The sequence below is a fragment of the Dermacentor albipictus genome, chromosome 2 (assembly GCF_038994185.2).
Source record: "Dermacentor albipictus isolate Rhodes 1998 colony chromosome 2, USDA_Dalb.pri_finalv2, whole genome shotgun sequence".
Taxonomy (NCBI): Eukaryota; Metazoa; Arthropoda; class Arachnida; order Ixodida; family Ixodidae; genus Dermacentor; species Dermacentor albipictus.
In genome coordinates this window covers 144,481,708-144,504,399 of record NC_091822.1, presented here as the reverse complement: position 1 = coordinate 144,504,399, position 22,692 = coordinate 144,481,708, and the positions used below count along the sequence as shown (strand labels likewise).

At 49.6% G+C, this 22,692-nt stretch overlaps 3 protein-coding genes across 5 annotated transcripts in view; all 3 read right to left on the bottom strand.

Annotated features, from left to right (window-relative positions):
* Nucleotides 1-3,673, bottom strand: part of LOC135904613 (titin-like) — a 71,220-nt gene extending 67,547 nt beyond the window's left edge. For all 3 annotated transcript variants that reach the window (XM_070534055.1, XM_070534054.1, XM_070534056.1), the window contains exon 1: nt 3,546-3,673. The gene's annotated coding sequence lies outside the window, so the exon portion shown is untranslated. The remainder of the gene's footprint in view (nt 1-3,545) is intronic.
* A 5,959-nt stretch (nt 3,674-9,632) lies between these two features.
* On the bottom strand, nt 9,633-17,814 carry LOC135904661 (uncharacterized). Its single transcript, XM_065435546.2, has 4 exons — nt 17,656-17,814; nt 13,658-16,777; nt 10,492-10,607; nt 9,633-9,843 (listed from the first exon to the last, which is right to left on the bottom strand). Exons 2-4 carry the CDS (start codon nt 16,762-16,764, stop codon nt 9,722-9,724), a joined length of 3,345 nt encoding a protein of 1,114 aa, XP_065291618.2. The 5' UTR covers nt 16,765-16,777; nt 17,656-17,814; the 3' UTR covers nt 9,633-9,721.
* A 3,098-nt stretch (nt 17,815-20,912) lies between these two features.
* The window catches only part of LOC135904660 (membrane metallo-endopeptidase-like 1), an 80,375-nt gene continuing 78,595 nt past the window's right edge, over nt 20,913-22,692 (bottom strand). Inside the window, exon 27 of the mRNA XM_065435545.2 lies at nt 20,913-21,293. Coding sequence (XP_065291617.2) covers nt 21,188-21,293 — 106 coding nt within the window. The 3' untranslated portion in view covers nt 20,913-21,187. The remainder of the gene's footprint in view (nt 21,294-22,692) is intronic.

The following is a 22,692-nucleotide window of genomic DNA, read 5'->3' as shown; positions in this document are numbered from 1 at the left end:
AGATAAAAAAGAAGAGCAGTTTCGCCCGAAAGGCGAAGCATCGATTGCGATAGCAAATTAGTGGACAGCTGGCTATACGAAGTAAGAACAGTAGTTTTATTGGCCGCATAAATTTGTCAACATAGAAATATAAACTAAATTAACAAGCATGGTGTCACGCGCGCACAGGCAAACATGAACACATCTTCCTCGATGACCGCGGAAGCTCGCTGTCGAAACGCTGGAGCCGAGCGCGGCAGCAGCAGCGGGCTAATTGACCTTCGAGCTGCGTCCTGCATCAACGCGAACTAAGCCGCGAAAACACAGAGCGCGGCCGGACTGTGTCCCCGTCGCAGATGGCTTTCAAGATATAGCGGCCCGAAGTAGAACCTAGTCTAGAAGGTGTTGGCAGAACGCCCTCGCCCCTCTGCTTACCCTGGATCCCGGAGGCTTGCGTGCGACGGAAGACGGCAAGCTTCCTCCACGCTTCCTTCGCTTGCGTGCGAGAGATTGAGCCGTGATCGCCGGCTGACCCTCGCACACTTTCACACGCATGTCTACAGTACACGGAGCGCAGCGATGATATTGTCGCACTTGAACTTTATACGGAACCTCACGGCGACGGCGACGGCAGGAATTCGCCTGGGGTGTCCTTATAAACGGCCGTCACCAACTGTGCAGCAAACTAAAAAGATGGTGCAAAGCTCTAAAGACGCGCGTTAATTGAATTACTTAGAAAAAGGAAAGTGATCGCGCCTACGTTTCAGGCCTTTGAATTAACGAAACTTGCACGGACGCGTCGTTATGGTTCGGTTGCATGCTGTGCAGAAATAAAATTAACATTTCGGGGTTTATACGCGCCAAAACCACGGCATGATTATAAGGCACGCCGTAGTGGGAGACTCCGGATAATTTTGAATACCTGGGGTTCTCTAACATGTGCCCAATGTGAGGTACACGCGCGTTATTACATTTCTCTCACATCGAAATGCGCCCGCCGCGGCCGGGATTCGATCCCTCGCTTTCGCGTTTAGCAGCGCAACAGCAAAGCCCCTGTACACGCCACCAAGGTGGGTGGCGGTCCAGGACGAAACGTCTTTGTAAACGCAATGCCTGTCATGTGGGCCTGTGCCGTTAAGCTTTCTTGCTATATTATTCCCTCACCAGTCCCACAACCTCAACAGGCGAGGTGCACGCAGATGTATACGGCAGCTTACAGGCGCTTCAACGGAATTGGTTGTGTTTTTAAAACAATGGACACTGCCTTCTTCAAAAAAAAAAAATCATAATGATATAACCGTACGTCTGGGCGCCTACAGTCACAGAGTATTCAATTTGGCGCGTAATAATAAAGACACCATAGGTTAATCAGTCTGCGTTCACACATCTGTCGAAGTAGACTACCTTTCGTTCCAATAAATTCGCGGGTGAGGTTGAAAAGGATCCTTGTCTAAAAGCTTTCAATTCTTAATTCCGAATCATTATGAACCCGCGTGAACAGGTTCAAACTGCTTCGAACATATCTGTGCTCCGTACGTGAACCAGAACCCAAAGCGGAAAATATTCAGAAATCGCAAACCAAACCCAGGTTCTTTTCGGTCCGACCAGGCACGTACCCAGGATTTTTTTTTCGGGGAGGGCACCCCCCCCCCCCCCCCCCAACCCAAGGTAACTTTTCTATGGAAATGAGGGGGGAGGGGATACCTTTACTAGTAAAAATGTGAATAACGCCCACGATTCACCATAACTACGCGTAAACCCACAAAAGAGAAATGAAATAAGGTGTATTTTACAGGTACGCATGTGCGATACACCTCTCCTTTACTTGGCAAATAAAGAACCACGTCAGATGGACTCGCGCAGGAAAGAAGCGCAGAAAGAACACTGCCAAGAACAAGCAAGGAAGCTGAAAGTGTAAGATAAAGATTACTTTAGTAGAATAGAACTTAAAAGAACAGCAGTTGGCAACAAAGGCACCTGGACCGCGCGGAGATAGGCTACTGCGCCAGCCAATCACAGAAGCAAACAAAATCGTCGACATGCGAGATAGGCTACTGCGCCAGCCAATCACAGAAGCAAACAAAATCGTCGACATGCTGCCTTTTCAAAATGGCGTCGTACTTGATACCTCCAGAGCGTTTGCTTTTCTTGAAAAGTCTTTTCATCGGCGGAAGCAATGAGGTGTGCAACAGACATGGACAAAATGTATGGATTTTTCAAAAGTCTGCGGTGCAGTTCATTGCACTGCTGCACCCATTTTACTCATGAAACTTCACTGCCAACTGAACTGAAACATCACAACAAATAGTTGTAGAGAAGCAAGCATGTTATTTCAGTTCAATAAAGAATTAGCCATTTGCCATTCCACTATAATAGGTGAGGGAAAAGGTATAAAATTACACGCTAATAATATTATTTTCGTAGTTACCGCCTTATTTGGGTTACAGAAAAAGTTTGAAGTACGAATTATTTGCAGCCTCGCGGAGGAACAGTGGCTGGCGGTTATAAGGGCGGGGGCGGGGCTTCATTGCAGGCTTAAGTTGTATCCGACTATAGTAGCGTTACTTGAATTAGCTCTTGAAGAATTATACAGAAATATATATTTGCGGAACAATCACAGTTCTTTTGGTTGCTCGTTTACTGCTCTAACAAGTGCCACAACTGACTCCTATTGTGATTTGGTAATTTTGTTATTCGTCGTAATTTTGTCGTAACTCGGCACATTCATCAAAATACATTAGCCCCCAGTTTTGCTCAAACGAATTTTTTTACCTTTTTGCTTATTTTTTGCCCTTCCTGCATGGACCTCGCGTCCACAGTATGTAATAAATAAATAATCTAGTCACCGTCATGAGACTGGCCCAGCTTTTAGATATCAGTCACCACTATGCATGCCGGGTCGAACTGACGCTCCAACGTATTTCTGTCACGCAGTGAACGAGGAAGGTAGTATTGCCTGCACGGCAGTTCTGTAAAGAATTGCGATCAAGGACAACGCGCTGTCACGGTTCGGGCCGGAGTGAAAACATGAAGCAACCGTTCACGTGACCGGAAAGCTAACTTCGAATGTGACCACAAAAAAAAAAAAGAGTTGTGGGAATATTTTCGCGCGTAGTTTCCGTAAATCTTTGCGATAAACCGCGATAACGGCGTGGGCGCAGTGGCCGTGAAGGTTCTGCACTGAACTCCGCACGTAGCATCGAGCTCGCACTGGCGTCGTCTTTCAGGGACACAATTCGTGACACCCCTACGTCACGCATACAACGCAGCTCGTTCAGTTGAGTCTGATGCGTAGGAAATACCCACAGAACTGTAAACACAGACAGCTTAACTATGTGTCACGCTCCGCAAGACCAGCAAACGAGGAGTTTTCAGCAAGCGTGGACCGGGTCTGTGAGTAGTACCTGTGTCGAGCGCGTCGCGCAACAAGGTTCTACAATTTTATCGGTTGTTTCGCCCTTCGAGACTGCACGTTGGCGAGACAACGGAGAGGCAGGCGTGGCTACGAGCCTGGCCGGCGGCCACTCTAAGTGAAATGTGAACGCGTTTGCACTTCGGCCACTTACCGCTCTCGAGGCGGCGGGGGTGTCCGGTCTGGTGGCCCCGGACGGGCGGCCCGGGCCGCAGAAGGCTGCCGCACCGCTGACCCCTTGACCGCCTAGGCCTGGCCTTGCTTGATGTTGATGCTGATCCCGCTTCCCTTAACCTCTTCTTTCACTGTAGCTACCCTTGGCCGACGCAAACATCAGATAAGTAAGGCGCTGTATTACCGTTTGTAAGGTTCAAGAGCTTCGATACAGTCAAAGAGAAATAGGACCACGTAATTTGATGAGCGGACGCAATACAAAGAAGTGATGTTTGTTACGTTTCTTCTACCACGCCAGCGCTATTACTGAGGTTTGTTCGTTGCAATTGTGCTGCTGTTTTTGTTGTTGCCTCAACACATAGCTTATGAGTGTAATGGCATATAATCATATATATATATAAGCTTTAGAAAGCGAAGACAATTTTATAGTCAGCAAAAGTAAAGCCCAGTATGCGACGACATTACCGGAAGTCAGCGTTGTGATAAAATTTCATTGTGGGTGTTTTAGGCCGCGTTCTAATACACGTCGGTGTGACAAGTTAGAGCTGCGAAGGTCGACGATGAGCATGGCGCACGCGCTGTTATTAGAGCATACCGTTCAGAATCCTATACGAAGGCAAGAGTCTTGATATTTTCACATAATGTTCTTAAAGTGACACCTAAGCAAAATATTAGATCGAGCTAGATAGAAAGATTAGGCCTCTGCAATAACTAATTCGTTATTTGTAGCGAGAACATATGAGAAAAACGGATAATCGGAGTGGCGCCACCTGTTGAGGGACCGTGATACCTCAAATGGGGCGTCACCAGTGGCTAGGAGCGGCAAGAGTGAGGTAACATGAAAAATGCGTCAACTCGTCCGTTTTGGTATGGGTGGTTCAAATGGCGGAGCTGTAGAGGTACCTTCGGAGGCAATTTTCTACGCAACAAAGTGATATACTGGCACATAAAAAACGATAATAGACTTCTATACGAATACTGGATTAATTTAACTCGACTAAATATTTTCATTTAGTGTGGCGTGTACACTGTTAAATAATGCCCACCCTTAAAAGAAAGAAAATGTGTAAATCTGCCTATGACACACCCTTACACCCAGAAGGATGTAAGGGTGTGAGTTATAGACACATCTACATTCTTTTTTTTTTTTGAAGGGTGTAATTTTTTTTTCAGTGTAGGGGGATATTGATCCTTGTGCCACACAGCCTTCTTAAACAGCGAATGCAATGCTGCAAGTGACATGCTAAATTAAGAATTCTGAGGTTTTACCAGCCAAAACCACGATCTGATTATGAGGCACGCCGTAGTGTGGTACTCCAGATTAATTTTGTCTACCTGGGATTCGTTACCGTGCACCCAATGCACAGTAAACAGGAAGTGTTTTTGCTTTTCAGCCCCATCAAAATGCATCTGCAACAGCTGAGATTTCATCGCGCGACCTCATGCTTAGCAGCACAACGCCAAAGCCACTATGCAACCGCGGTCGGTGCGTGACATCCTTTTTTGGGGTTACCAGAGGAGGCAAAATCGTTACCTCGCACTCGACAATGACGAGCCGGAGCTGCCTCTGCGGATCCCAGCATAAGCGTGCTCTTTGAAGGGCAAGTAGTCGAGACGAGCCAGTGTTAAAGCTCCTCTTGCATAGCAATACGCGCAAGAGCGAAAGGCGCCAGTGGCTCATCCGTAACTGTCAATCTCTGAGCAAAATAAGGCGCGCATATATACCCGTTTGACGGCCGTATTGTTGCAGGCATAAAACAAATTCTGCAGCTCTTCATTGCCTTAAGAGTCGAAGGCAGCTTCTTTTTTTCGCGCATTGGCGGGGAGACGGAGAGAAATTTGACGTCCTTCAATGCAGGGTACCAAATGCTTGCAGGAAGATGCTGTGCTACAGTGTGACGATGCAAAGAGCCTCACGGCGTTTTTCAATGTCAGCTTGCTTACCTGGAATGTGGCGGTGTAGCGAAAGAAGGAGCTGAAGAATGTGCGAAGATGCTGAGGACCTGATGGCGGGATTAAGCTTTGAAAAGAGTTTGGAAGGTCCTTAAGGGTGGTCGTGGCGTAAACGCGCTACAGATAGGTGCAGCAGAGATTGAGACAATAGCAGCATAAACGACGGTTGATTACTCTGAGCACATTGGAAGAGATTAGATGAAGTCATATAGAGATGATTTAGACTTGTATATAGAGTTCTTTCAATAATAAAATTATACAATCAAACTGAATATACGAATATCCGTGAAAAACGACCTTCGAATATCGAATATTTTGCGATTTCTAAACAAAATGAGATTTAAAGCTTTCGTGTAGCTTGTTTTGTATTAAACAAAAGAAGGAGAAAAAAAAACAGGCAACCGCTTTCTTACATTATTCGACATTTGCAGTAATGCCATTCGCAACTGGACAGACATCCGATCAACTAAAGAGCTTCTAAATGCAACGACGAAAAACAACAACAACAGTAGTTTGATGTGTGTAACCTTAAGTGATCTGAAGTACCATGGCAATGAAAAGAATTAAACAGGGAAACAATTCGTAGATGCATGATGCACGTAGACTAGGCTCGTCGAAGGAGAGAGGTGTGATGCTACAGAACAGCAGGTTGCTTTAGAGGGATGCAAAGACGGCGAAATTGTCGAAGTAATGCGTTGCTTTACCTAAATCAGGCAACAAATTCGTATGTTGGCTGCCTCAAAGCGAGACATTCTTATTAAATGAATGGGACTTATTAGGCAGAAGTTGTCTGCCCCGGTATCTCTCTCTCTATCTCTTTCAGTCGAGGTTGTTATCCCTTAACATTTTAAGAGAAACGAATATTCGACAATTTCGAATTATGAATTCTCGAACGGAACACAACTTGAAGAACGAAGCTAGTTCGAGTCGCATTTGAATTTTTGAATATTACTACACCTACGCGTAGAATGGAAGAAAAACGGAAGCACGCCGCCTCAGTGCGGTGACGCTGTTTTCGACATGACTTGAGAGAATTGTGGATAAACATTGCGTGTACGTTTGGGTTCAGAGTGTAAACATGGCTTCTTTTCCGGCGAGTTGCCAGGGGTACGGAGGCAGCGCGGGGTTCGCTGTTGTTAGAGTCAATCAGCGAGTTACTTGTGATGTCCACTATTCTAGAATAGAGAACCTCATTGTTCAGGCCAAGCGCTCATTCGTTCTGGCGAAGAAACCTTTGACGTTGTTGCCGGGCGTGCTTTAGAATCATCGTGAACATTTCCGTGCTATTTGAACTATCAACCCATCCGAAGCATGCCTTGCAATGACGTAAGGCTTTCGGCGCGTAATATTTGCTCAAAAGCAAAGAGCGAACCTGTGTTCCTTGAAGTCCACTCGATTCGCGCGCACTTCTCTAACCCACTCAAGATTCACTGCGCATGTACTGCACTGCACTGCAGCATGGCAGAGCAGGCACGTCGCCGTTTGTTCTGCTTCGCGCAGGCTTCGGGCAGGACTAGTTCTCCAGGTGTTCCATGCGCCTGCGGGAGAAGCACAGTGCAGGCTTCGTTCTGCACCAGCCCGAAACAGGAAATGGACTGCCGTGCATCAGCGTACGAAGTCGGATCGAGTGGAAGCGATGTTCGTTCAGTCGGTTCATCCCGACTACGCAAGCTTCATTCAATAACAAACACGGGCCAACAAAATAAATGAAACATCTCAGCGCCGTTCCACTCTTTGGAGAAGGATGACCAGCGAAGCTGCATATGTGGGCCCCTTTAATTGCGAACTGCACCTCCGCCGCGGATCGGCCCGGCATTGCACTATCTTCGGGAGCGGCCCACGTACGGGGAGTTTTTTTTTTTGCTTACAACGACACGATAATTTCCTTTGACGGTGGAGGTATACAGCTTCGCTGGAATAAAGTAAAAGCAAATAAAATTATTGCACCAGCGAAGGCTAGAACGCGTTAAAGATGCATTCTGTGATAGCTGTACAATCATTCTGTGATCCGTAATGGGAGATATACCTTTTTAAGGTTCAGCAAATTAGAGAGAGAGAGAGAGAGAGAGAGAGAGAGAGAGAGAGAGAGAGAGAGAGAGAGAGAGAGAGAGAGAGAGAGAGAGAGATGAAAGGAAGGCAGCGAAATCTCAGACTGCTCAGGCAAGAATAATGGAAGAAGAGAATGACGAAAGAAAATATCAACACGCTCTAGACACACAAGTACAACTCACAAGCACACACAAAAAGATTCACTTTGACGGCATTAGCACTGGCAAGGTAGTCCAGTAGCCGAGACGGTCACCCATCAAACTTTCCGCTGATACATTTGGTGGCTATACCATTTGTACGCTGGTAAGAACAACGACAACAACCAATTGAATGCCAGCTTGTATAAACTACGAAAACTTTTTTTTTCGCTCTCTAAGAAGGCACCGCCGATCCCACACGCGGAAATGCCCTCCACGGTGGCTTAGCGTCTATGATGTTGCGCTGCCAAGCACGAGGTCGAGGGATGGAATCCCGCCAGCGGCGGCCGCATTTCGATGGGGCCTAAATGCAGTGAATGACTGAATCAACAACTTTGATTTCCACCGTAAAGGGGCTGTCTGATCCCAGCCCCGGCACCCAGGCCTAGGAGGGATCAGAGACTGCCCCGCAGACTTGCGAAACAAAAGCTCTCATACACTTTACCGCATTTATTAAATAAGTTAATGAACCATGGTATTGATGTCTTTTCTTGCAGTAAAAACAAGTTAATAAATTACTTTGGTGCCTATTATCCTTTAATCTCTGTATAAGTAGGCTTCTTTTGATTGAGTTATGTATTTTTCTATTGCTATCTGCTGTATGTACACTTGTATGAGAACGTTTCTTGTTTCTCTTTTGTTCTTTCTCTCTTACCCTCCTTTTTTTGCCGTGTGTTTGTTTTCTGCTGCTGCTGTCACGAGAAGGATTAAGGACTAGTCAAGTTGCTCTTTTGTAACTTTTTTCCTTATATCCTCCATAAGCTTGCATATTTATGGAAATAAATTCATTCAAAATTCATTCATATTCACGGCCTCGGCCGCCAGGCGAACGGCTTGCTGCTGGAAACACGCCCGTGTCCCGTGAATTGCGGGCACGTTAAAGATCACCTGGCGGTCAAAATTAATCTGGAGTGCCCCACTAGAGCGTGCCTCATAATCAAACCGTGGCTTTTAGAACGTTAAACTCCCCAATTCATTCGCACACACACGCGAGAATCCTTGTCTTACGTGTTTGAGGAGATGTGGGGTGTTATCCTCGTGAGTAACGCTGTCGCTATAGCCCGAACACCAATTCCCGTCACGCTTGATTTCTCAGAGAGGGCGTAGCCGTCCCGTAAGTTATATAAAGCAAGGTGACAAATTTTACAGCTTAACGTCTTTTCACGCTGCACAGAAGCCAAAGCCTTGCCCGCGCTAATACTGCTAACCGCGCATGGGTGTACGTAGATGTCCTAGAAATGCTGCACAGAACGGCATCATCATCTTTGAGCCAAGCGAAAAAAAAATTTGGGCCATTTCACTCTGTGAAGGCGGATGACCAACGTAGGTGCATATATGGGGATAAATATGTTGATTTAAAATAAAAGCATCTGCCTGAAGTCTGTATGAACCGTTTTATTTGCTTGCTTACGCTGGTATGAGCCATGGTTAAGGGGGGATGAGCTATTCATTGTATTACGTGACGGAAAATTTTTTGGGGTAGGCATAGAAATGCCTGCGCATTTAAGACAAGATAGTTCGGCAACCAGTAGTTATAGGCGCAGATATATCGCAATAAGCAATGTGATGAAAATCAAAGCGACGATTACGAGTCAGTGTACTCAGGGTATGTCGACCTATGCTGAAAACTGAGCTACGCTTACAATTCTGCTGTAGTCCCATACCAATTATTTCCCCGCTTTTACCCATGTAAACTATTTTACGCAGTTTAACAAGTGATGAAATCGTGCGCTACAAACGTTATTCACCTGTACACAAATGAATAACGCGTACTCGCTTCTTAAGAACTCTCTACATCTTGTCAAACAATGTTAATTTTCTCCCAGTTTGACCAGGCTACGTGCAAAAACAAACAAACGGAAGCCAGCTTTTGACCCTGCTTCAACTTTAATGCACGCCGCAGGATGCGGGAGCTAGTCGCGAAGATCGACCGATTTCAACCAACGAGGTCCACGCGCTATGCCAGCAACGACTTTCCCGTCGTCTTAGCAGCTGCTGCTGTGGTCGAGGCAGCCGCGGTTGTGGGCGGGGCCTCGGTCTTCATCGTCGGTAGGGGCTGCGTCGCGGGGTGCAGGAACCCTGGAACAGGTAGGTACAACGTGCTCAGGTTAGAAAATAGAACTCGAATTATGTCCATAGTTCGACAGTCGGCCTTTTCCTTCGCTAGTCACAATCAGCTTCCACATATTTTACTCTTCAATTGAGTTCTCTACATTTCCCCGGCGAAAGACAGTGTACCGGAAGAGGTGTAGGTCAAGTTCTCCACTTCGAATTTTTCACTCGAATTGAGGTGTCATTTACGGCGCTCTTAAGACGCCATTTTTGCTGTATTCTCGCGTAGCCGAGTTTCTTTTACTTCCAGGAAAACCTCACCATGGTTAACCAATTATTTAGTTTTGAATTCAATGTAATAGTTCAACTTTAACGTGCGAACGAACAGCTAGCTAGCGTCAAGCAGGCGCTTCCAGAATTTACGACGTCGCGAGCCGTGGAGGCAAACTCACGGTACCGTCGCTGCCTGCGATTCATTTTCGCGTTCTCAACGGTTCGTGCCAAGCCACCGCAGGCAGCCCTAATACAGAAGCGTAATCTAACGTTCTCGCTTAACTGGGCAATTACAATTCTCAGCTTGAAATACACACGGCGATTTTCTTATTTCCAGCGAGGACAGATCTACCGCTTAGGAAGGCAATGGTTCGACTCCCGTGGGAGCGCATGCGCACTCACCGGGACGCGAGGAGCCCATGACGGCAATCACGACGACCACGATGACGAAGATGAAGATGAGAGCCAGAATGATGATCAGCGAACGCTCGGGGAACAGCGACTGCCTCTCGTTCTCGCTGCATGGAGAGGCAGGTGGGATGCACGGTGCATATAGGGTCAGGTAGTGACAGGAAACGTCGAGCAACAGCTGTCTAGGCTTGGGCGTCCATGCATTTGATTTACACTAAGACCGCAAATCCGAGTAAAAGAAGTTAATGACACCATCTAATGAGAGGCGACGCATTAGTGAGTGAGTGAGTGAGTGAGTGAGTGAGTGAGTGAGTGAGTGAGTGAGTGAGTGAGTGAGTGAGTGAGCGAGCGAGTGAGTGAGTGAGTGAGCGAGCGAGCGAGCGAGCGAGTGAGTGAGTGAGTGAGTGAGTGAGTGAGTGAGTGAGGAAACTTTACTTCGAATCAGAACGATTCGCGTCCGGCGAGTTAGTGGGCTGGGTCACCCACCGAGGTTACGACCAAGAGTTCTTGCCTCTCGGCGGCTTCCTTGGCCCGCCGGACTGCCCAGAGTTGGTCTTCCAGGTTCGAGCTGAGCAGCGCGGCCTGCCATCGCGCGCGGAGGCTGTCGATGGAGGCTTCGCTCGCATTGTCCTGTATTATTCACTGACATTCCCATAGCATGTGTTCTAGCGTGGCTCTGGTGTCACACACTTTGCATCTACCTGTTGTGTATATGTATGGATAAATGGCGTGCATTAGTATCTGATGTATGATTTGGCTCGTAGCTGTCGCCGCTGGACAGCTTGCGTTCTACTGAGTTGTGGATGGGGTGGTGGATAAGTGCATCTTTGCATCTTGTAATGGTGATGATGTCGTTGAACCTGGTCATTCTGTCTTCCCATTCCCATAATTTGGAGGGCCCTGTCGAGGGGTCTACGTTCGTCGCAGCTCGGAAAGTGCTCCGGTTTAATTTTGATCACGTGAACATTTCTTTAACGTGCCTGCCAAACTTGGTGCACAAGCGTTTTTCATTTCCGCTGGCGTGAGCGAGATAAAATCACGCCAGCAGGTAAGAAAATAGAAGTCTCAGTTTCGCGCGAAGCGTTGATTAGACAGCTGTACTTAGTAAGGTTATTAGTTTTATTGGCCGTATGAACTGCTGCAAACATTCGCTTACTGACTAAATTAACAAGCACGGTGCGACGCGGGCACAGGAAACACACGCATCACACTCGATGAGCGCGGACACTCGCCGTCAAAGCGCTAGCTTGATAGGGAGCGGCAGCAGCGGCGAGCGAATTCTTCTTCGTGCTGCTTCTCGCTTCAATGCGACCTAGGCGTGCAAGAACGTGGTGCACCCGACGCCATCAAATATCACGGGTCGACTAGCCTTCGAACCCACTGCAGATTGCCTCCAAGATGGGGCGTTGGCGGCTGCGCCATGAGCTGCCGAGGCCGGACTACGAGCAGAGACGCGCGTTACCGTGCCTCCCCCCCCCCCTCCCCCTCCTAGCTCGCGCGAAAACTCGGCGCCGCACCAAGCCGCCATCCTTCTTGCGTCACCCTCGCACGCTTTCCTTCGTACCTTCAGCACGTGGCACGCGGCTGGGACCTTCTCGCACTTGTACTTTATACGAAACCTCACGGCGACACCAACGCCTACGGCGACGACGCTAGCTGAAGTTCATCATGGGTCCATATAATTGCCATCGCACTAAAGAGAGTGGAACTTGCCAGGGACATGCAATGGTCGCCCGGATAACCGAGTGCGATCGTGGTTCAATAAAGTAAATGGTACAGAGGAAAGGGCGGGGGCGACACGGTCACAGGCGGAGTGGCGAAGTTTGTGACTTCGTAGACCAGCTGCTTCCTTGTATTCAAAAGGGGGCGCTTCGACGCATAGTGTAGTGATACGCCATACTTGGGCTGCATCAAGGAAATACGTGCAAAAAGCGAAGCTTAGTGCAGTGACTACATTAGCTGCTTCCTCGCTCTCTATACACGACGCAGTGGAAATTTCGCTCAGCTTGGTCACTCCGCCACATGCGCAGACGGCGAATTTCGCTAATGCTAAGTGCTCTAACATTCCGAATTTCCACGATGGAAGAGTGATGGATAGATAACTGCACCAACTGTGTTCAAACAATCGATGGACCCGGTCAGCGGCAAGGAGAAAGAGATGACCGGATGCTTCCCCAACAGAACCACCAAACACTTGCAAGATGTCTTACAGCAAAGGTACATCTGCAACAGTTATATGCCCCGCTAGAGCTTGTTGTGAAAATGCTTAAACGATGGCGATACAAGAGGCGCGATTATGCATTTTAGAGACGCGCTCTTTGAAAGAAACTAAAGGCAGTCTACTCTCTAAATTACCTTAGGTAATCGCGAAAGTTTTGACGATCTACACGGGGCACTCACAGTTCAAACTTCGCAGGAGTTTCAACCATTCTGTCGCAAAAAGACTGCACCGCAGTGGCATGCCTAATTCGCGGATAAACCCTACTGCAAGGTCCGTGCAAATTTTTGCTTTGACGTATACTGTGAGCGGAAAACGAGCGGCAACGTTGACAATGTTTACGTTTTCGTCAGTGCGTGCTTACTTGCAGACTCATTAGTCCAATAGCGTGACACTGCTATTTGAGGCCTTTTGGTTAGAGCAGGCGCTAGGTAAACAGGCGAAGGTAGGAAGCAAGCAGAGAAAAAGAGAAGAAAGAATTCCGGTCACATCGCTTCACTGCGACGCTAATGGTCCTGGCGTATGCATTGCGATCACGGAGCGACATAGCATACATGAAATATCAAATAGCAATAGTTTATTTGAAAGAAAAACATTTACTTGAAAGTAAACACAATATACTTGAAAGGCACTTTTGTCTATGGACAAGCCCGTCGAACATTCAGCGGTAACGTCCCCTCTAGACTGCGCATTGTCATAGTGCTCAGGCCACTGGTCGGTCTCGGAGGACCTTGTCGTTATCCTAACGGTTGAACTTATTTACTAAGTAAACATACGGTGAAAATGGGGGTCACTGAAGGGACAACTGGTTCTCCGTAAGGTTCCGACGAGAGAGGTGCATGGCGCGAAGCCCAGGCTGGAGAAGGCGTTCCACTTTAGGTTCTTGCCTTTGTTATTTGTCTTAGAGGCTAGAGTCATTCGAAATATATTCGCACTTACCTCGGGTACCGCTCTATGTACATCTTCTTCATGGCCTTCTCGATGGCGTCGAGGTCCCGTTGGTCGTTGGAGATGTCGGTGATGTACGGCGGCTGCGGTGCCGCCAGGCCGGCCGCGGGTGCGGCGTACTGCGGCGAGCCCATCATCGGCTGCATCTGGTAGACCTGTTGCTGCTGCTGCTGCTGCTGCGTGGGTCCCAGGAAGGCCGGCGCCGAGGGCACACTGTAAAGCGACGCGTTTTGCGGCATGCTCGACTCGGTGCTCGAATACGAGCTGCGTCGCGAGCGCCCGCGCTTGCCCCGGCTGCGTCGCCTGCCCCTTCGGCGGTAACCATCCCCGCCTTCGTAGTAGTCATCGTCGCTACCAGACCACGAGCCGCCGTAGCGCTCAATCTTGCAGAACACCTTCTCCGAGTTCGAGGGCCGCGGACAAGGCATCATAGAGCCCATCATCTGGGGTCCCATCATTGGCCCCATCATCTGTGGTCCCATCATCTGCGGCCCCATCATCATCGGCGACATCATCGGCGATTGCATCATGGGTGGTTGCATCATGGGTGGCTGCATTGGCGGTAACATCATGGGGCTCGGCGGTTGCATGACGATGACGGGAGGTGGCGACATTGCTGGGGGTGCCACAGTGTTAACCATAACCGAAGGCGATGGCATCATGGGGCTAGGCATCGGATAGGGATTGAACGAAGGGGACGGCATCGGCGGCGGAGGAGGGGCCTGCATAACGATAGATTGCACAGGAGACGGCATCTGCATGGGATACATCATTGAAGGCGACGGTGATGGCATCATGGGAGGCATCATGGAAAAGGACGGTGAAGGCATCATGGGAGGCATGATCATAGACGGTGATGGAGAAACCATGGGGGATTGATATGGAGATTGATAAGGCGATTGCATGGGCGACATGGTAGGCATGGGTGATGCTGGAGGCGATGCCATCATGGAAACACTGGGACCCATCATTGGGTACGACGGCATTGAAGACACTTGGCGGGGCCGCCGAATGCGGTACGAAGACACCGACACGGACAAATTAGCGTTGGCGGGCGTCGCAGGGGGCGCAGGTGGCGGGGAACGTGGGCGACGCATGACGGGAGGCAAATATGCTTGCAGTGGATCGGAAGTTGACTTGTACACCGGGTGGTAGTGCGGCGGAGGCGGCGACGGCGGGGCCGTAAATGAAGCCGACTGTCCGGCCATATATGAAGGCGATGAAAAGGGTTGCGGATACTGCGCCATGGGAGACAGTGCTCTACGGCGCAAAATAGGCGGCCTCGGAGGCGGAGTTCCATAACCAGGGAGAGTCCGTGGTGAAGGGCTGCTGTAACTTCTCGGTGGCGGTGTACCGTAACCAGGAGCAGGAAATGACGGCGGGCTTCCATAACCGCCACGGCGCAACCTTCTAATTCGACCGTGCACGATTCCAATTCCCCCAGAGTCGGCTGAGGCTGATCCGCTGGTGGACACGTCCACTTGAATGCGCGGTGAGCCTCGCGTTCCTACTCCTTGAGGAGGCATCATGGGCGCAGACAGATGGGGACTCATTTGTATCGATGCCTCAGGGTACTGGGAGTACTGAGGGTACTGGGTATACTGTTGCATTTGCTGGAGCTGTGCGGATCTCTGTGCCTCAAGCTGTTGTTGCAAGAGTAACTGTGATGTCTGCGCCTGCGCCATTTGTTGTTCGAGGGCGAGATACGAGGGCGGCTGCTGTATCTGTATCTGCTGCTCTATCGGTACTTGAGGATGGATGGTTACTGGAGCGCCTAGGTTTTGCACTTCCATTGGCTGAGATTGCGGTAATGACGTCAGGTGCATCTGTAGCTGCTCTATATCGGTGGGCTGCGACATCTGCTGCTGTCCCAGACCAAGCAGTCGCTCCTTGGACATCGAGACCCTAAAGTCCATAGATATGGGCTCCGCCGGTGGTTGCAAGTGAACTTGAATGGTGGGTGAAAGAATGGGCATCCCGGGACCATCGCCGAGCGCTTGCTGTGGAAACTCCAAGCTACCGAGGGGCCCCTCGCCCTGTGAGTACAACAGGTCGGCGGGCGGGTAGCTCGAGTATCCATCGTCAAAGTAGCTGTCTTCGAAGGTGCGGCTGGACAGCATGTCCGAGTAGCTGTCGGACGAATCGCCGTAGAACATTGCGTCGGGCATGTAACGCATGTCATCGTATAACAGCGAATCGGGCGCCAGAGCCATCTGCGACGACGAGTACGAGCCGGTGGGCGTCCCGAAAGAGCCGAAGGGCCTTTTCCTTCTGCGGTACTTGACATCCACCACTATGCCACCGCCTTCCTTGGACGGTATCGAGATCGAAGAGGCACCACCGCGTCGCACGCGGTACGTCTGGCGCAACGCTGGCCTGGGTCCGCCGATTGAGGAGATGCTGATGTCACTCCCCTGCATCATCGGATGGCCGTACGTTCCAGGGCTATACGCGCCGTGCGGTCCGGGAGCTCCGTACGCTCCCGGTGTTCCGTATCCTCCCGATGCTCCGTATCCTCCCGATGCTCCGTATCCTCCCAATGCTCCGTATCCTCCCGATGCTCCATATGCTCCTCCCGCTGCCCCATAGGATTCCGCTCCCCCGTAGGATCCCGCTCCCCCATAGGATTCCGCTCCCCCATGGGATGCCGCTGCACCGTAGGATCCGGCTGGCCCATAGGTCCTCCCTGCAGTGACTGTCGTACCGGCGGCGGCTCGTCGGCGGGGACTGGTGGCGCCCGGTGATGCCCCGCCGCTCTGCGTTGGGCTCGGGCTCTTGCTCTCAGTGGCATCTGCGGAACCACCCTTCTTTCCTTTCTTGGACTTGCCCTTTTTCCTTTTAGACTTACTCCCTTTCTTCTTCTTGGACTTGCTACCTTTCTTCTTCTTGGACTTGCTTCCTTTCTTCTTCTTACTCTTGCTTCCTTTCTTCTTTTTCTTTTTGGACTTGCTCTTCTTCTTCTTCTTGGACTTGCTCTTCTTCTTCTTTTTGGACTTGCTCTTCTTCTTCTTCTTCTTGCTCTTCTTCTTCTTCTTCTTTTTCTTCTTCTTCGCGTCGTCGTCCTCCTCCTCCTCCTCTTCAGCGCTCTCTTCGGTCATGTTTGCGTCTCACCTGAGAGAAGGTAGGACGAGAACACAGCAGTCGGCCCCGGTTAGCGTCCGCACGCCGGGACCACGGCGCCCGCCGCCGCCGCAGTCGCCGCCGCCCCGCCACGATGCAGGACGACAGGCGGACACCGCAAGTACGCGACGCTTGCGAAGGTACAGCGCAAATCCACTGCTTTGCTGCCTTCCTTTGAGTGAGTACGGGCAGAGGAGCATCGTATAGGCATTCCGCTTAAATGGCACTCACCGGCAGCACAACGCGAGAAGCTTGTCAGCTGCATCGGTGGCGGAGCGGCTGGCTTGTTTCGAGGCTCGGTTCACAGAAATATTCCAGCAGTTTCAACGTGCCTAACAAAATGAATGCCCATTCCCTTTTAGTGGCTATGTGTTTGTATTCGTCAGTTGGACAATAGGCACTCGTGATTGGCGTGCGCAGCGTTCAACTTGCGACTGCAGCCTGGACGCAGCTTATTAACTGGCTGTAACCTAACTAGCTCTAATAACGCTATGACTACGTATGTCCTCTTTCAGGATTTCTCATTGTGAGTAGTAGATAGGTACGCCGTTTGGTACGGCAATGCGATGCGGCCTTTTCAGGAACGATAAATCGAAGAAAGGCTACCAGTCGAGCAAGTTTCGTGCTGTGCTAAAAGGAAGACGGCTACATGAGTTGGCCTCGACACTGTTTTTGTAAAATACGGACAATTTCTCACAGACGGACGTTATGTTTACATGTCCTGGCGTTGAATGTTGAAAACGTCTGCTGCGTCCGAACTGGCCGTTTTTTACGATGCCGTCGGGCGTATCCTGACTCAGCATGGCGCTCCCTGACTGCGACACGCACAAAGCAGAGAAACGCGCCGAACTCCGGGTTCGCTCACTCACCGTCACCCAAGCCGCGGCTCCAACGGCTCCTGCTTCCGGCACGGGAGCGGGGGCTCCGAGACCGGCTGGAAGAGGCGCTCCTTCCGCGGCGCCCAGCCAGGGGGTCGAAACGCGCCGCGCGTGCCCAGTGCGAGCGCCCCAGGGGCACGCACCAATGACGACGACGGTGGGCTCTTGATGATGACGATTGTGATGATGGCGATAACCACGTGGCCTACGTGGGAGGGCACGTGGAACGCCCGATGACACGCGGTGGTGTCGGCCAGAGGGGTCGTGTAAGTTATCTTACAGCGAGCGGCTTTTACAGCGGTCAGATCGGCGACGCTGCTGGCGCATAGACGGCGAGTTCAAAATGAACCAAATGCCTGGCATGCCGCGCCAGACGGTTTTGGTGAAATGTCAAACAACAATAATAAAATTTTATTAACGTGAGAAATGAAAAATAGGATTGCACAGAGACGTTACGCTCAGCGATGTAAGCAAGAAGAGCACCTTTTTGGCCAAGCCCCCTGAGTGGGTACGTGCCAAAGACTTTAAGGTCATCCTCATCATCAACAACAACAAGGAAAGTAGTCATCACTTTCCTCTAGACGCCCGTTTCCTAGCCTATTACCCGCTCTTGGTACGTGTCACAACTGAGGAACGTCATCATCACCATCACACGTGGGCTGAACATACCCATGCCTCACTGAGGCCTGTGTCGCGCAAACTTTTTAAAAGCGCATTTGTTGCACGCAAGGGTGAAGCAGCGCTCCACCTAGTTCAGAGAATATTCTGCAGTTGCAAGAGATGCATTCTACCACGCGTCCACATCATGTGGTAAAGCTGCTGAGGTGTTAAGCTTGGCGATGTGTTCGTCTGTGCATCCTTCAGTTACACCAGGGTCCTACCCTGGTTACACTGTCAAAACTTTAATTGGAATGGCTTTTTCTAGTTTTTGTAAGCTAGGTGTATGTTACCGTACATGCCGCAACACTATCCATACTTGCATCTGAATTACCTTGCCGACTTTTGAGGAAATTTTTGGCACATGCTTGACAACGAATGTTCGCGTCAGAAATCATCAAGAGTTGCCCTTTTTCATGTTGTGACGTTTTTTTTTTTGTTGTTGCTGCTAGTGTACGCATGCGATTTTTCAAGCAACTAGGATTTGTGTCAGGCAGAGCTCTTTCACTCTCTGCCGGTTCCTTATCTTCTTCAAACATTTCTTTGCGCGCTATGAATGTCACAGTGAACCACCACCAACACGCCCAAGCTTCTGCGAACGTGAAGGCAACAGGGCTGCAATTCAGCGTACAGCCGACATTTCTCAATGAGCAAGCCTCCGCTGACGCCTTAAAAGGAAGTTGTGTCTCGGGAACTCCTGTCTAAATAACCTGGAACGGAGAAATCGTCCTTCTCCACATTTGACGAGGTTCGTTGCACTTTAAAAGAAAGTGTTAAATATATCGACTATAGGTGGCAGACTCTTGATTTAGGCCATCAAGAATTTTTCGAAAATCCTTGCAAATCGCAAATCAAGTTTAGAACACCAACTCACCTTCGAAAGAGAAAGAACGATATTACAATTCTGTAAATGCACCTAATTGATGCAACTAAAGTGGACAAAACTGATGCCTCACACAGCGCTCTGAAACAGGCCAACAATTTGTGGGCAGGACTGTTTTAGGTACAGAGTAAACTGTCTTCTTGTCGTTTTTTCTATAACTTAGCTTTCTCATTTTTGTCAATTTTTTTTAACATACCGAGGCCTCAAATCAAAATTATATCAAAGCACAACTTTAACTTTCTTGTGGCAGGTAGCAATGAACCGCGCCTTGCAAGTCTTTAACGCGCAAGCGTGCATGCCTCGACTGGGAAATCGGCGATATTAAGAGGAAGCTTTAGCTCGACCCCTCCCCCCCCCCCCCCTCCCAACTCCGGTGCCGCCTATTCAAATACACGTAAAACGCGGAAACGGACGGACGGAAAAAACTAATGGAAAAGGACCTGCGAGGTTGCCAGCCCGGGCTCAGGCCACCCGGGCATTGTGTGCGGCATAGCCTTTCCACCGCTGCCCGGGCCCGCTGGATAGCCCATAATTGGTCGTGCAGTTCTGAGCTAGTCAGAGCGCTTAGCCATCGCTCCTCGAGAAGGTCCGGTTCTATCTTGTCCTCTACGTATACTGAACCGATCTGTGTGCAAAACGCTTTTCTGAGATAATCACTTGGCCCATTCTTGATGAAACTTGTGGCGGTTTAGAGAAAGAAGTTGCTGTTGAAAGCGGAATTTTGATTTAACGCCTGAATTGTTTAAGAGAAAGCTTCAAGAAAATTGGCAAGCAAAAAAAAAAAAAGGAACCGATAGGTTTACAAATCTGTTAGCTCTGAACCAAGAATAGATATCGCAGTTCTGCGAACTACATCCGTTAGAGCATCCGAAGTGTACAAATTTGACAGAACAATTCATGCCTTACGTGATTTTTTTTTACAAATCTTTACGAAAGTTTACGAAGTCCCACTCACTTAATAATGGTATACCGGAGAGTCATGTGGGACGCACCAGTTTTGTCCACTTTAGGTGCACTATTACGTGCAATTTACAGAATTTTGATATCATTTGTCATTTCTGAGTTAGAGTTGTAAGCTTGATAGTTTCGTTTACTGATAATTTGCGGTTTTCAACAAGTATTAAAGCATTGACGTCCTAAACTGTAAATTTGCTACCAACAGTCACTAGAGTTCAACTTCTTTTAAATGCACGGTAGTGTAATGGCTGTAACAATTCTGCAGTGCGATTTCAGTTTCGCATTATCGGAGTTCACACGTGCGTCATGCATGCCTCCGAGATCTGGAATCACGCAGACTACCCGATTATTTTTTTCATCTGCTCTTATGCGTCGTTTGTTCAATCGTTCGAGACGCAGTAAAAATGTGTATGCTAAATATGGCATGGCGTTAAAAGGCCCGAGTGAATACGGAGACATTACTCTAAAGCGCGTAGCATCTGCGCCTTGCTAATGCAAATTTTTCAACGTGCATCTGAAACGTTGACTGCCGAGCATAGGCCGCTATAATGTAGCGATGCTTTCGCATCTATCGCTCACGACCTAGCGATCCAAGTGATAACGAACCCGAGGCGCTGCGCAACAAAGTGGAATCGTTACCAATCCCAGCCCTAAACTTGCAATCAGAAGTCGAGAAGTTGCTTGTTTTGGCACGATTTCGTGCATACTAACCACTAGTTAGAGCGAATGCAGTGCACTCGAATGTCCCAGCTTGTGATGATGACAAATGGCTGATGCTTTTATTGATGGCACAGGCAAACACACACAGTGGTCTTCCTGCACCACGGCCATGGGGTCGTGCTTGCCGCCGAGGCAAGGGCTGTCAGCTGGGAGAGAGAGACGGGCGTTCCCGGCTTCAAACAAGATGTCGCTCCGCGTGTTTCGGGGAGGGAAGGTGGGTTCTCTAACCCCGTCCACCACCACCACCGCTCGGGTACCTGGCGGGACTCCGGTCACAGCTCTCTTGACCTCGCCCGTGGACGACGACTAGCCGCCCCAGGCGCTGCACTTTCTCACCGGGTTCATGGCGCTGCTCTCGGGGCAGCCGAAGACTCGCGAGAACTCGTGAGAGTTCTTCAGCGCCAGCATCACCCTGCGTAGCGGGCAACGGGGGTCCGAAGGTTAACGTTACGAGCCCGAAGTGTCCGCCTACGGTGTAATGTGCTCACAGACTGCGAAGTGGAGACAAACGCAGTGTACGCCTACAGTGTAATGTGCTCACAGACTGCGAAGAGGAGACAAACGATGTCGTAATTGCGATCGTCTTTCGTCCCTATACAGCGCGTACAGGCGCCCAAATCTTTAACTGGCCTGCGCGAGCGGGGCCTTTTCCGGGCGTCAGCGCCGTATGACGGGGCGAGGCTGGAAACAGCCTAGCAGACGATTGTCCCAGCTGAGCGGGCTTTGTCCGCATGCGCTTAGCTTCAGACTGTTTCCAGCCTCGTCCCGTCACACGGCGCTGACACACCGAAAAGTCGCCGCTCGCGCACGCCAGTTAAAGATTTGGGCGCCTGTACATGCTGCCTATACGTTACGTAAACATGTCAGACAAATGCTGTATTCATCGACATGTTGTGCACAGTGAGGACTTCGGATACCACTGACTCTAATTGTTGTGTTCATATAGGAGGTTGTGGCCAAGTACTGCACGAGGGTTGCCAATCCTGCTCTGGTGAGGGAGTGCGTTACCGGTTCTGGTCACCGGGATCAGGCCACACTCCAGGCCTGTTTATGCAATTTTATCAACACGCGGATTTTCTTTTTTTTTAATCCGGTGAAAAATTGCCGGCACCGGGATTCGAAACACGGACCTCTTGCACGCGAGGGGGGTGTTCTACCTATACGCCACCGGTGCCCCACTTTGCATTGTATCTTTGCATTGACTCTTTAATTGGTTGCGTTCGGCACCCCAAAGCTTGTGCACGTTTAATTCAGTTAACGCTTTATAGCGCCAACTATAACGGCAACCGCAAAGTGTCACGCAACATTTCCCAGGCTCACATCAAGAGTTTGAGACATGTGATTGCGTCAAAACTATTGTATTTTACAATGTTCCATTATTGACGTAATTGTTCTGCGGAAACCCGCAAGGCGGAGAGAAGTAATTAATAAAGGGAAAATGAGACATCCGCACAATCGCAGCAATAGCAACAAAGGAAACCCATACAGGTCCCTCGAAAGAAAACGCCTCTCAATCGAAGGAAAATTCGTCTTCGTCCGGGACTCGAACCCAGGACCACCGTCTTTCCGCGTGAGCCGCTCTACCATCTGAGCTAACCAGGTGGCTGGCAGATGGCAGGGCGAAGTCGAATTCATTAACAACTCGAAGCAAATGCAAGAGTTTGACGTAATAGTTCTGCGAAAACCCGCAAGGTGGAGAGAAGTAATTAATAAAGGGAAAATGAGACGTCCTCCCAATCGCAGAAATTGCTACAATAGAAGCCCGTACGCGTTTCCTCGAAAGAAAAAGCCTCGCAACGTTCCATTATCTA

Coding starts and splice junctions, on each gene's coding strand:
- LOC135904661 (XM_065435546.2), bottom strand. CDS start 16,764: ATGACCGAAGAGAGCGCTGAAGAGGAGGAGGAGGAGGACGACGACGCG. Junction 10,608..13,657: donor TACATAGAGCGGTACCCGAG/GTAAGTGCGAAT, acceptor CTCTCCATGCAG/CGAGAACGAGAGGCAGTCGC. Junction 9,844..10,491: donor CATGGGCTCCTCGCGTCCCG/GTGAGTGCGCAT, acceptor TACCTGTTCCAG/GGTTCCTGCACCCCGCGACG.